The following is a 14,176-nucleotide window of genomic DNA, read 5'->3' on the forward strand; positions in this document are numbered from 1 at the left end:
GTTCATCGTGTGTGGCCGGGTTGGCTCAGTGGGTAGAGCAGGCACACATATACTATACTGAGAGGTTTATACCTCAACGCAGAGATCCAGGGTTCAAATCCGATCTGTGATGATTTCCTGCATGTCTTCCCTTTCTCACCTATCTGTCCTGTCAAAAATTAAAGGCGGAAAAGTTTGTTGTCTTGGTTTTTTTTTAGCAGCTGTGAGACAAGTTAGAGAACATTCATTGTGGTATATTGTTTGTCTATAAGTGCCTTTCCATCCACCTGTTTTGATGCACATTTTAATTAATTAATTAATAATAATAATAATTTCGTAGTCGAAAATATTGCAAAAACATTTTTTATGTTTAGTTGAGGTGGAGAAGTTGATGTATTCAATGGAAACAGACTTAGGGAATAAATCATGATGTACATGAAGCATTTGACTTAACTCCAGTGGACTTAATGTTTCTCATTTGGTCCTGTTTGCATTCACGCCGCACTCTGTCAAGAGCATCGAACATTGTGAACAAATGTCACACGGTCGAAATGGTCGCTGATCTATTTGACAAAACATCCAAGTGACACGCGCTGACACTTCTGGTCACGGAAATAATGGAGCAACACCTAATTTATAACGTCTTGGGTTTTCTGGTTTTGCTTTAGTGTTTCTAAGATCAACACCAATGTTTCTTTATTCGTCTCCCTTGTTGGACAAGGGCAAGCTGCTGCACGGACAACCCAAAAACATAGACAAAATATCAAACAAAAAACAGCTTAGATAGTAAAACCACAGGCAAAAACACCCCAAAACATAGACAATGTACAAAACATCAACTCATGGCTGCTGCTTCTTCAAATAGAATTCTTCAAAAAACACATAGACACTGCTCATCCATACATACTGCTAGCAGCCATATTCAGATGCCTGTACAGATATGCTACCCTAATGTAAATATAATAAAGTATTTTAGAAGAATCCGAACAATATAAGCAGCTGACAAGACAGCGAGTGAAGGAGAGGGCAGGCCCTGATGAAAGACAGATTATATTGCGTTCCATTTGTACTCGGAAGTCGGATTTTCCGAGGATCAAAGTCCCCTGACCTTGGATTTCCGAGCTTGGAAATCGGACGGCCTCGCAGTCCAGCCCAGTCTCATGGAAGTTCGTGTAATGTGACGTTATTTTAATCTATTGATACGTGTTCACGGAGACGTTTTTGTCGGTTTTTACGTGGCGGACAACACGAAAATGTGAAGTAATGTGAAGGCGTGTAAGGCGCCCTTTCCCCCGTAAGGTTTTTCCTAAACCCAACCTCCACCATCCCGTTATTGTGGCGCGTCCCCAGCGTGCCGCCTCGCGGGCGCCTCCCGGCTTATGGAGCTTCCTTTTCGCCGGCCTCCTGGCGTCCTTTCCCCGAGAAAATAACGTGACATTTACACGTAAAAAACGAGAAAAACGTCTCTGTGAACACCTATCAATAGATTAAGAATAACGTTGACATTTACACGAGCTGCCGTGAGACCGGGTTGCGCAGTACCCCGAGTTTAAAATCCAACATGGCTGCCCTGTGCATCAACAGTTGTGAAAAGCTGTTGTAACATACAGTTATTAGCACTTCTGCCTTACTTGTTGTGTTTCACTAAATCAGTCGTACAGACAGTCCTTCTATCTGTTGGCATGTTGTTACGCTGTTTGTATGCACAAAAAACATCGTAATCCATTGTTATCAACAGGGATTGCTAACAATGGCTAACCTGGCTAGAGCGAATGAAAACAATGAAAATCTGACTTGTAAATGGAACGCATTCAACTCGGGTGTGACGTCATTCCCAGCTCCCAGCTGTAACGAAGTCTACGCTGCGTTCTATTATTCTCAACGAACTGACTCGGCCCTCGGATATGACATCACTTCCACACTTCAAGCGTTCTGGCATGTTTTGTGCGTCCTAGTTGGAGAAAAACATGGACGCCACCCGGAAGCGATATTTTTTTTCCCACTATGGCAACTCCAAGACCCGCCCTTCAATAGCATTCACACACTACTATTGGCCAGGCATCCATGCTTACATGTACAGGTCGTATCCACTGACCAATCCCCTAACCCTATCCCGAACCACTCAAGATCAAATACCTAACCCCAACCAATCGAGCTGCTTCGGAGGGCGGGTCTTGGCGTGGCCATAGTGGGATTCGTAATTTTGCCACCCGGAAAGCTGTTGTTGCGGTAGCACTGGCTGAGTACCAGGCCAATCCTACAAGCTTCTAGCACTTACATTACATTTTTTGATTATGATTATGACTATTACCCCACCTTATCAAAACGCAGCCATTTGAACTTCTAAAATTCTCACTTTATTCCATGTTTTAGTTTATCTTCTGTTAGCAACGCTAGCCACGTTTAGCAACGCCCGTTTGAAACAAGTCTTCATTCAATATTGCACTCACAACAAGACCGATTCCCATACCCACAGGCAGTGACAGTAAGGTATTGCAGTAATACGAGTGATTGAAATCGTCATTTAAACAACCAAAGCGGTCCAAAAACAATGAAAACAATTCATACAAGTCACACAGAAACCCTTATCGGAATTCTTGCTCGGTGTCCTCTGAGTTCGACCGAGCAGGAAAGTTCGCCGTCCGAGTAAAGGGGGAGTGTTGGTGTGTCCTCCAACATGGATAGATAATCGAACGCAGCATTAGACTCCCAACTTTCCGATTTGGAAATCTGATTTCAGGGGGCGTCAGCTGACATTTTCAACTGGGAAATCGTAAGTTCCAACTTCCCTGTTCAAATGGAACGCACCATTAGCTAGCCGATGGGTTCAGAGATTGCAGCCTTTTTGAGATCATCCAAACCGGCTGTAGATGTTCTCAAACCCAATACAAAAAGGAAAACGTTGTATACGCTGGGTAAGAGAAGCTAGCACATACTGCTATCCCACACACATACTTGGGTTTGATATGCCATTTGTAATTTCGATCAGACAAGCAGAAATGAATAACACTCAACGAAGAGGAAGCAGAGACACATGCTGTCCACGTTTTAATTGCCGATTGCATGAGCGTGTATGTGAGTGAGTGTGCAGGTCCATGTCTCTGTTGGTTTACAGTACAGTAGCCTATGTGTGGGGGTGAATAATTGCGTGTGTGAGCACATGAGTGTGTGTTAATGGGGTGGTTAGAAAAGAGACAAGGGAGCACATATGGCCTGAACAGTCGGGGATGGAGCTCAGAACTCCCACATGACATAGCAGATAAAAATAAAAATGAGAGAGAGAGAGAGAGAGAGAGAGAGAAATGGCCTCACATTGAAATGAACGACACACGTTTGTAAGGGTAAGATTTACAATGTTGTACATTTGTGTGCATGTGAATGTGTGTCTGCATGCATGTGAACGTTCTTGGTGTTGACTTGCTGACTGGAAATAGGAGTGCCATGCATGGTTATGCATGGTTAACATGCAATATAAAAGCCTGTGATTCACAACATGACTTTGTATTACAAGGAACCATCAGTCATGTGCTGTCACTGCATTGCACTATTATTCAAATATTGGATCCTGAAAGTTGATAGGAAGATGGGAATCACTTGGTTGTCCTAAAGAACAAGCAGGACCTTACAAGTGCTATCATTTGAACTAAAAATCATTTTTTTTCTCTTATTTCCTTTTATTTTTTTCATGTGCTTTACTGAGGCAGTGTATTTATACCAGCTATTATTAACGCACACTGGCTCTGTACTTATCCCTATTACTGGGGTCTTTAAATGGAACTGAACCAAAAGGCCCTGACACACCAACCCGATAATCGGCCGTCAGACAGTCTGGCGAGGTCAGTGACTCGAGTCTGTTCGGTGTGTTCTGTGCCCGGATGAGCCTGACGAACGCCTCTCAAAATCTGACGAAAATCTTTTAAACTGACCTTTGTAGATCTGAAATGAAGACAGATTCAGCAACTGCATGGCCTATTTCTCGCTTAAAATGTTTTCAGAAACACGTTTCAGTGAACTATTTTCGTAAAATACGAGATCGTAATCCGAAACGAGCAGCCATTATTGTCGGCTGGAGAAGCCAGACCCTCGTGACGCGTTTGTCATTTCTGGACTGTGTATTTTGTCTCTATCTGTTGTTTCAAATGTTTCAAAAAATAAAACTCAGTTGTCCTTCTCTAAAACATTTCTTTGCTGGAGTTTGAGCACCTGTTGCCACTGAACTACTGCTTTTTTTTTTCAAAGATTGCAAACTGCCACTGATGTGAGAATTTATCAACATTTTAAACAATCATTATCTGCTAAACATTATATTTTAAGCTATAAATAGCCAAAAAGATACACAAGTAGAGCTTGATTGTTTCAATCTATTTGTACATTTTTAAATCATTAATTCAGTTTGTATACTCCATGTAGGTTTTCTCTGGCCGAAAAGGTATAAATAAAACTTAAAGGGGAACTACGCCCATTTTCAAAATTCGTTATACAATACAATGTTATCGCTATGTTCTAAAACAGTCCAAAAACATTATTAAACAAGAACAACTCTCTCCCAAACCAGTGCTAAAACTCAAATATGTGATGTCATCGAGTGTAAAGTGTGTAAGTGCTCCAACACTGAAAGCACCCAGGGAAATGTTCTGAGTATATAGGGACATTTTAGGGTTCAGAACTAAAAACACTACTCTAGAATAAAGCTTATTTGGGTATAAAAGTAAAAATCAGTCTCCCATTCATTGTCGTAATTTAGTTGGTGTTCTCCTTTAAGTCAGGGGTCTTCAACATTTTTTAAGCAAAGGATGCCTTAAAGTGCTCATATTATGCTCATTTTCAGGTTTATAATTGTATTTAGAGGTTATATCAGAATAGGTTTACATGGTTTAATTAAAAAAAAATATATATTTTTGTTGTACTGCACATTGCTGCAGCTCCTCTTTTCACCCTGTGTGTTGAGCTTTCCGTTTTAGCTACAGAGTGAGACATCTCACTTCTGTTCCATCTTTGTTGGGATTCGCACATGCGCAGTACCTAGGTCAGCACTACTAGCCAGTCAGAAGCAGAGTATGAGGGCGTGCCCTGACAGTTCCTAGGTAAGGACTACTAGCCAGTCAGAAGCAGAGTATGAGGGCGTGCCCTGACAGTACCTTGGTAAGGACTACTAGCCAGTCAGAAGCAGAGTATGAGGGCGTGCCCTGACAGTACCTAGGTAAGGACTACTAGCCAGTCAGAAGCAGAGTATGAGGGCGTGCCACGTTAGCAGCTAGCATTATAACCATTGACATATATATATTGGACCAATAGATCCCGTTGCTCTGGCAGAGACCAGTGAAGGCTATTAGAAACACTTTTCCGGTGATCTCTTGCTTTACTGCGCAGCCTCCAACTGACGGAGACAACGTAAATGTGACGTGAGCAACGTGTCTGAAAGTTGTAAGTCTTCTGGTAGCTGTGCCAAGAGAAATCTCAATCATTCCCAATCTTACAGAGACGGAGAGCGTAGGTATATGTAAGGAGATAACATAAGCACAGGCTAATTATTGCTAACTAACATGCTAGTTAACATTAGCAATTAAACCTAAACAGGTAAGTCGAAACTGCCTTGCGAGCTTCTCCTGTACTATACGGTAATTCCTCTACTGTGCGACAGTAAGTCACGTTCTGCGACGACACAATCGTTAGCATATTTTTACAAAAAGCTCTGCCTACGGAGCCATAACGTGAGGTACAAGGTAATGGAGCCTTTTATACTTTTGGTTCGTGTTTTTTCGAACTAAACAATGGACAAATAGAGTCTTTAAACGCTTCAGATGTAAAGTTATTCGCAGTCAAGTGACGTAAAAAAAAAAAAGGCGGGGAATGCTAACAGGAGGTGATACCTTTGTAGCAACAAAATGGCGCCATCGGAGGTTCGAGTTCTGAAGCGAAGCTTACCCCCTTGGTTATAACGTGTGTTACAAAGTGACCCACGTTTGTCTCTGAAGTAAAGGCTGGACTACAATAGAGCTGTTTGGAGCAGTTTGTGAACAGTGTTTTCTGTTGGAGATGGTAAGTGCCTTTGGGGGGGACTTTTTCACTTTGTAAACCTATGCACAAAAAAGATAGCCTGTATAACACAATAAAGGAAAGGGGAAAAGCCAAAAAGCATAATATGAGCACTTTAACTGAAAGAGTGATGGAGCAGGGACCCCACCTGAAAAAAATGAAGTTGCATATTAAACTGGGCCTAACGTGTAGGGCGGCCTAAAGCCTTTATATACACCTTTTTTTGCATAGAATACTAAGCTATTAAAATAGCCTTATAATTGTTGGCATGATTTTATAAATCATGTTTTAATGTTAAACATACATGTGGCACAGTGACTAGGATGAACGGGATCTGTGTATGGCCTTAGTGACCACCTTACCTATAGGCCAGAAAGCCTATTCTCAGTGGGGATTTATATTTGCTATTAATATGTTGGATTCATGTTAGGACTTGACCAGGGGTCATTCCTGTTATGCAGCAGCATTTCTGTCCGCATGAATTACATCCTCATATATATTTTTTTAAATGTCAAAAATGTATAACAACTGGATTGAGGTCTTCTTGATCACAAAACATAGGATGTTTGAGCTGTAGGGAAGCTACAGCCCTCAGTAACTCATCCACTGATCTACTAAATATTATTCACTATAGGTATTATAAACTGTACACTCAGCAGAGGATGTATTACCACGAAACCATGCAACACACCCAAACTATATGCATCACATGAGTAGGCCAATCAATAGCTCATCATAGGAGGGCTATCAGCACGTGATACATTTGATGTCATTACATCAGTTCCTGCTTAAATTCTTTTAGTAATGATCCATCAGCCACAGAAAAATATTTCATGAATTTAAAAAAAAACTTGACATCCTTCCCTGTAACTTTTTGTTGAGTTATTTAACAATTCATAGAGTAATATATAGATTCTGAGAAAGGATTTCAATAAATCTGGAATAGTATTATGTAATTTATTCATGACTTCATTTAGTTTCTATGGTTAAATTGTTTGATTAGCGTTTTGCCACTTAAACTTTGTAATTCAAAATATCTAACAGGGTTAATGTGCCTCAGTGTTATGGTGTTTTCTTATACAGCCAGCTCATGAAAAGTTTGTTCTGTAATCAGTTCATAAATATATGCAATTGTGCAAAACAATTTGTATCCTTTAGTTAGTTAGACTACTATAAAAAATCTTCATCCTATCTACATCACTGCCCTATTTCCTGGCCTGACCACTGGTGGTGATGTGTTATGATGCCCATTATTTAATTCGTATTGTAATTAACAATTGCCTAAAAGGGCCTCTGTTTGCATCTTTGTATATCGCTATCTTTATGCTACATTATAGGTTTTTATTTGTTTGTAAAAACAAACAAACAAAAAAAGTCAGACCCCTGTAAGGAACATTGTAATAAGGAAATTAGCTAGTTATTTTGCTAACTAGCTAGCTAGTTGAACCATTTAAAACAATGGCAAACTGATTGTTTTGGTGTAACCTATGAAAACAACACCGGTCGTAGGTGGGACCAGGCCGGTCCTCTCCGGGTTACACTCCGGATTCCACTCCGAGTTTTACAGGTGTCCATCAGCGGGCTCCTCACAGCCTCTAGCTGGTTTTTACTCAACTCCTGTCCTGATATCACTCCGCTGGCATGGTGGAGAAGCGGACCTGATTATTGTGATGGTGGCAGGCGGCAGCCAGTGACTACAGACTTCCGCCACTGCTTCCCATATCCGCGTTTTGTGCCGTCTGGGCTACTCTCGTTGCCTCACAACCGGACTACCGAGGGCGCTTGTGCTATTTCCCGTACCTCAACAACATCTTCACCGGGATTTCTTTCAAACCAAAACCATATGAGATGCAAGTTCACTGGGAAACTCCGGAGCCCGTTCGGTTCAGGCAGCAAAACTTTTTCTCAAAGGACGACACCGTAAAACGGCGAGTGGACTGTTGCTGCTGCTGCTGCCACTGCTGCCCCTCAGTGGGACGGTTTGTGTATATATGACCGTAGAGTTCATGCTAACGTTCACGGTATTGTTTATTTTTCAGCGGGGTAGTTGTTAGCAGCGTGGCAGCGGCTTTATTGTTTAATTCAGTTTGGGGCTTGCTCGGTCTTACTCTAGGCTGGGTGTTATTTGTGTTTTCGGGAGCGGTTTGTTTGGAAACAGTGCCGAGGAGGGAAGAAGAAACGTTCACTTGCGACCCCTTAACCGTACGACTACTAGGCTCGAAGCCCTTTAAACCTCCCCGGTTGTTGCTCGCTTCCGCGGCTGTTTTCGTTCGTACATTCCGTCCGCTGTCCGGCTGCTTGGGACCCTTCGCCGGAGAGGACAGAGAGGGAGAGGACACTAGGTGGTGGAGGTGGAGGTGGCCGGGGGAGGAGGTGGCGGTGGTGGCGGTGAGCTTGACGGGGAGAAAAGTTCTTCCAAAATAGCAGCCACTCGGCCTAGTGATGGGGGACTTCGCCTCCCCCGCTGCCGGACCCAACGGCAGTATCTGCATCAACAACAGCATGAACCCGGCCGCCGGGAGCGTGGTGGCCGCCGGGGCGGTGGGCATACCTAAGCACAGCACGGTCGTGGAGAGGCTGAGGCAGCGGATAGAGGGCTGCCGGAGACACCACGTAAACTGCGAGAACAGGTACCAGCAAGCGCACGCCGAGCAGCTGGAGATAGAGCGGAGGGAGACGGTCAGCCTGTACCAGCGGAGTCTGGAGCAGAGGGCCAAGAAGTCGTCCGGCGGCAGCAGCAAGCAGCCGCAGAGCAAGCAACCGGACCCGGACTCTGCCTCCTCCACGGAACAGAGGAATAACACGCTAATAGCGGTAAGGACGCGCCAAGACTACCCCGAGACACCCCTTCACTCACACATAAACACAGCACACACTTCACTCTCTCTTTCATTTCCCCTCCATCTCTCTGTCCCCCAAACTCTTGGACCCCCACCAAGCAAGCTGCTGTACCAACTACTAGGCTACTTGTTCACCACTGTGAAAACTTGTTGAAAACACCCTCACTGAGCTCTGGCAATTGCTTCGGAAACACACACTTCACCTTTTCAGACCAGAGTGCCAACTAGCGCTTTTGTTTACAAAAGAAATCCAGCCCCTCGTTGAAGAAAACAGGCTGCTAGGACTTGAATGCTGCATGATTCGGAAATTACAAGTCTGACAGTTGATATCTGATCTTTTGCAATATCGGTGCTGCTTTATGCTCAAAGAAAGCCTGAAGGTAGCCTACTGCTAATTGTAAAGTTAAGATTTTCACCTCAGAAACTTCTAACTAACTTCTGGAGGATGGCTGCTTTTTTGTTGTTGCATGAAAACAACTTCTCCTTTCTTGTCCTTTGCTATTGGGTGAACATTTGTCTGCAACACAGTCAGCATTAAAGTTGCAACATTGCTTCCTTGCACTCAACAGTAGCAGTTTATGCTCCAGCCTGTTCTGTTACCTTTGACATACTCTCAAAATCAACAGCCCAGCCACCTCCTCACTAAAAGTACCCTGCCATTACACTTAGAAAATACTTCAGATGACTGCCACATAGTTACTGAACATTTTCAAACTGAAAGGAACTTTTGGAGATTCATTCATAATTGACTATGGAGCTTCACTGTAATAATACATTGATCTTGTTCACACAGAGGCTCTACTTCTATCACAAAACTGCATGTCCTTGTAAAAAATAATGCAGTGATGGGTTAGTAATTATAAGTGCTGTACTGACTCCAATAGAGTTAATATAAACTCGCTGTAGATTTTATTGGAATGCTACAGTGATTTTCTGTTGGTAGGGGGCAGTGGTAACATATGGAGGATTGTTCAGTATCTTGTTTTTTGTTTGAAATTGCTGAGCACGTCTGCAGATCAGATCTTTTAAATGATCGCATTGTGTATTTACAAAGAAAATGTCCTGAAGTTTGGCTGTCTTTGCTTGCATGACAGAGACAGCCACCGGCAAACTGTGTAGTATCCCCCGTTCACACCACCACATCTCTTGTGGGCAAGCTCCAGTTTCCTTTAGAAAAAAAACCAAAGGATACATGGCAGGAATGTCAACATTGTTGTCCCTTTTGTTGCTGCAATGAGCCCAGTTCCTCCTTCCTTTTGAAATGCTAAATCAGAATGTCTTTAATTTCGGAGACAGCCTCAGTCGTTATTTAGGAGCCACGCAAGCCTGACCAGCTACAGCTTGAGAGCGCAGCAGTGATTTTAATAGTGCAGGACCTCCCAGTGGCCCTTGTGGACATTAAACCGAACCGCCCATTAGATGGCCGGCAACAAATGCTCCGAGAATGAAGGGATTACTGCTTAAAGACACAGTGGCGTGTTCCCCTCTGCTCTGTCCCTCTCATCCTCTCTCCCAGTCACTAATGGTGGCACCTCAAATGCATATACACAGCATTAAATAGCTAAATTACAGAGAGCTTGGTGTTAGTGCCCTTACATTGTAAATTCTTGGCATTGTTTAGGCATGCATTGTAAGGAGATGAAAGGAAATGAGAGAAAAAGTCTGCAATCCCTCTCCCGTTTTTCCTCTGAGGAGCAGAGCTGCAGCTAGATGGCTGTCTGTAGTCATTACAGAAGCAGGCAGGCATTCTAGGAAAGCCAAGTACGCTGTTAATGTTACTACACATCACATACACATGCACCCCACAATCTGTAGGGGTTATGTTACAGACTGTTTTTGGTAGTATTCTGTGTTGAGAAGATGTGTTTGAAGGCAGTTTCCCCTACGCCTAAAAGAAGAGTACAGTGGCAAATATTCTCATATCTTGATGTAGTTGTATACTACATGAAGACTTCATAATATTAGGCTGATGTGACACCAATTGACTCTTTTTGACTGCGAAGTGTGTATGCTGTTGTACTGGTTGGTTTGCCGTGCCAATGTGGTAATTGTCCGTTTTGAAGAATGTCAGGAATGTACAAAAAGGAAATCGATGAGAATCGGTGTGTTTTTAAAGGAGATAAAAGCAGCAAGACAGTGTTTGACAAATTGGTTATTCAGCTATGGCCGATTATTCCATGGTCCACACCATTTGAAGTGTGATATTCTTGAGCATTTGGTATTGTCATATGCATCCCAGTACACTGCGCTCTGGTCTAATGGTTCTCAGACACACCCACATCGTTGCAGGGGCAAGCCTATAATTATGGAAAGCGTGTGTTTGTGTTTATAGGCTAACTATTATTGAGAAAGGGAAAGAAGACACTGGGAGCTTGTTCTGTCTTTCCCACCATTTCCTTGAGATCATTCAAGGAGTGTAGTAGTGAACTACAAAACATTCAAAGCATTAGCTACTGATAAAGGGTACCTGGGCTGTGATATTTCCAGTATTTTCACATACAGCCAGAGGGAGGTCGGACACAGACATGGCTGATATTCACTTTCACAAAATGGACTCTTCCCAAACGTGTAATTTTTTGATAATGAGAGGGTTGCTTGCGAAACAACAGGCCACCTCAACGCTTTCTGCCAGCAACCATGTATCACATTGCACTAACACTGAGATAGTCAATGATTCATTTACGAATTAAGAACGTCTGCACTCTTGACACTGTGTATACTCTGGGTTGTTGCTCACCAAATGCCAAGTTATGGTAATGGGGAAAGACGAGCGATATGGTGGTTAAGAACCAAACAGACGGTGTCCAACTTACAGGCACATTGTAAAAGCCGATAATTATAGTTCCTTTGGGGATATTGACGGCGTGCTGTTGGCTCTCTGTCCATTGCTCGGGCACACACACACACACACACACACACACACACACACACACACACACACACACACACACACACACACACACCTCATACTTATAAAGTGGTCTTCAACAGTGGCTTCTACATCAACACAAGATTCACACTCACCTAACTGATTAACCTTACTAATTTAATAATTTACCACAGATTTATGAACTACTCATTAAGCCTACAACAAAACTGACTCTGTGAGAGGTTATGAATCTGAAATATCCATGTCATAAAAGGTACGTATAACACCTTTTAAAGGGACAGTTTACCCAATAGTGCTCATTAACAATCTAGATTGTTTTGGTGCGAGTTGCCCAATGTTGGAGATATCGGCCGTAGAGATGTCTGCCTTTACTCAAATATAATGGAACTAGATGACAGGCAGCTTGTGGTGCTCACAGTGCCAAAAGATGCATTTGAAAAAGCCAACAGCGTTGTCTCTTTCCAGAAATCGTGACCTAACTCAAGAGAAGCCACAGACCTGGCTGTGAGCAGTTTCATGTAGAAATAATTTTCTTTCTACAGAATTACACCCGCCAACCGTATCTTTTGCTTTTTGGCGCTTTGAGCACCACATGCCGAGTGCAATCTAGTTCCATTATATCCGAGAGAAGGCAGACATCTCTACGGCTGATATCTCGGACACTGGGCAACTCGCACCAAAACTATCTAGATTGATAAATAGCACTACAGGGAAGAGGAAAAATGTGTATTTTTGATTTTGGCGTAAACTGTCTCTTTAAGAACCAACTATACAGCCAGTGTTGTGCCTGAACGCGTTAATTGAACGATAGTTCATGAACTCGTTCATATTTTGGGTGAACGTGAACTGAACGTACTGTATTACTGCCTGATGAACGTTACTGTGAACTCGTTCATTCTGGTGTCTGTGAACGGCACGCTCTCTCAGTTTAACTTCGTTCAACAGGGTGCCAGATTTCTATAGAGCCTTCCAGACGAAAACCCGGCTAAAACACACCGTAAACGGGCCTTAATATGTAGCGGAAAAAACACCCAATCTGGCAACTCCGCCGCATGCGTCGTCAAAACAAAAAGCAGCGTGGAGGCGACGAAGCAGCAAGGAGGTGTCGTATGATCATTTAAACAAGTTTTATGACGAGGTCGGTGAGGATGGGAAAAATCTGACATTTCTGTGCAAACTGCCCGCCGGCTTTCAAAAAGAAAATCCGCACTTCAGTCCCATCCACAGCAAACCTGAAACGGCACGCTGAACTGATTGGATATGAAGATGAAATCTGACGCATAGTTTCAGTGTTAAAACTGATAAAAAGAATTGCCGTCTGTGGTTCTATATGGGCTGTGGCAATAATTTTGAAAAATAATAGCTCGGAGCAGCATATGGGGAAAAAAAAGAACTATGAACTAGTTCATTTTTGGAAATGTGAACTTAGTTCAAAATTTTGAAGTATGTAGTAACTTTCCCAACACTGTATACAGCGGGGCAGACATGCATGTGCACATGTCTGTGTAAACGGCCGTGTTTACTCTTGTGCAGTCAGCGCGTAAAGGCTGCACGGGCATAAACTTTGCGCTGCACAGTATGCATGTATGCTCTTGTGTACAAGGGCAGATAGTTTGTCAGCTCGCGTTGAGTGGGTTTCCTGTAAGTTTCTGATATTGTCGGAGATTGTTGATATAGAAGACAACACGAAGCAAGAGAGCACAACACTTGGAAGTTCACATGCTACAATACATTGTATTTATAAATTAGCATCGACACAGTCCTGCCTTTTTTTTTTAAATGTGAATGCGCTATGGTGTTAAATGCAAAGCCAATATTTGTGCACTGATAGGTTTGTTGGGCCAGCTTTTGAGTAGGGGACATCAGCTCATCCTTCCCTTAAAGGTTAAATGGTTTTCTGTCTGCAGTGCAACAGCTCAGCATGAGTTTTAATCGGGACTCTCATAGTTGATGGTCCAATCTCCGATGGACTGGACCCCTCAGTCATTAGAACACCAAAAACAACCAGAGAAATCATTCTTCAATAATTTTGTAGTACTGTCAGTCTGTGATGACCGTTCCATTAAGCTAGGTTTATGCTCACTGTAGTGTCGGCGCGGGAGCCGAAGCCAAAAACAAGTCCATCGCGTATTTTGCGTAAAGCGCGAAGGCTCCACAAGTTGCTTACCAATTTTTGTAACTAGGCACACGCGGGGCTTTTCCGATGCGACCGCCACAAATACTGATAAAAGCAAGTCACTTAAATTAAGAAGTAAATTAATTCATTAATTTTTACTCTTAATATGTCTCAGGATTTTTGGAAAGACGGCCAATTAGTTTTTTGAAATGCTTCAAAAACATTTGAGAAAATATTTTGCCAGCCAAAGCAAGTTGTTCACAGGATACTTAACCTTTGTTTCTTTATAATACATTTGTTGTTCCGAATATTTGA

General features: G+C 42.7%; 1 protein-coding gene across 1 annotated transcript in view; it reads left to right on the top strand.

The window, feature by feature from the left end:
* The first annotated feature begins 7,606 nt into the window (after positions 1 to 7,606).
* maml3 (mastermind-like transcriptional coactivator 3) overlaps positions 7,607 to 14,176 on the top strand; it is a 128,556-nt gene continuing 121,986 nt past the window's right edge. Inside the window, exon 1 of the mRNA XM_039797653.1 lies at positions 7,607 to 8,829. Coding sequence (XP_039653587.1) covers positions 8,458 to 8,829 — 372 coding nt within the window. The 5' untranslated portion in view covers positions 7,607 to 8,457. The remainder of the gene's footprint in view (positions 8,830 to 14,176) is intronic.

This window comes from Perca fluviatilis, chromosome 1 (assembly GCF_010015445.1).
Source record: "Perca fluviatilis chromosome 1, GENO_Pfluv_1.0, whole genome shotgun sequence".
In the NCBI taxonomy this organism is placed as follows: domain Eukaryota; kingdom Metazoa; phylum Chordata; class Actinopteri; order Perciformes; family Percidae; genus Perca; species Perca fluviatilis.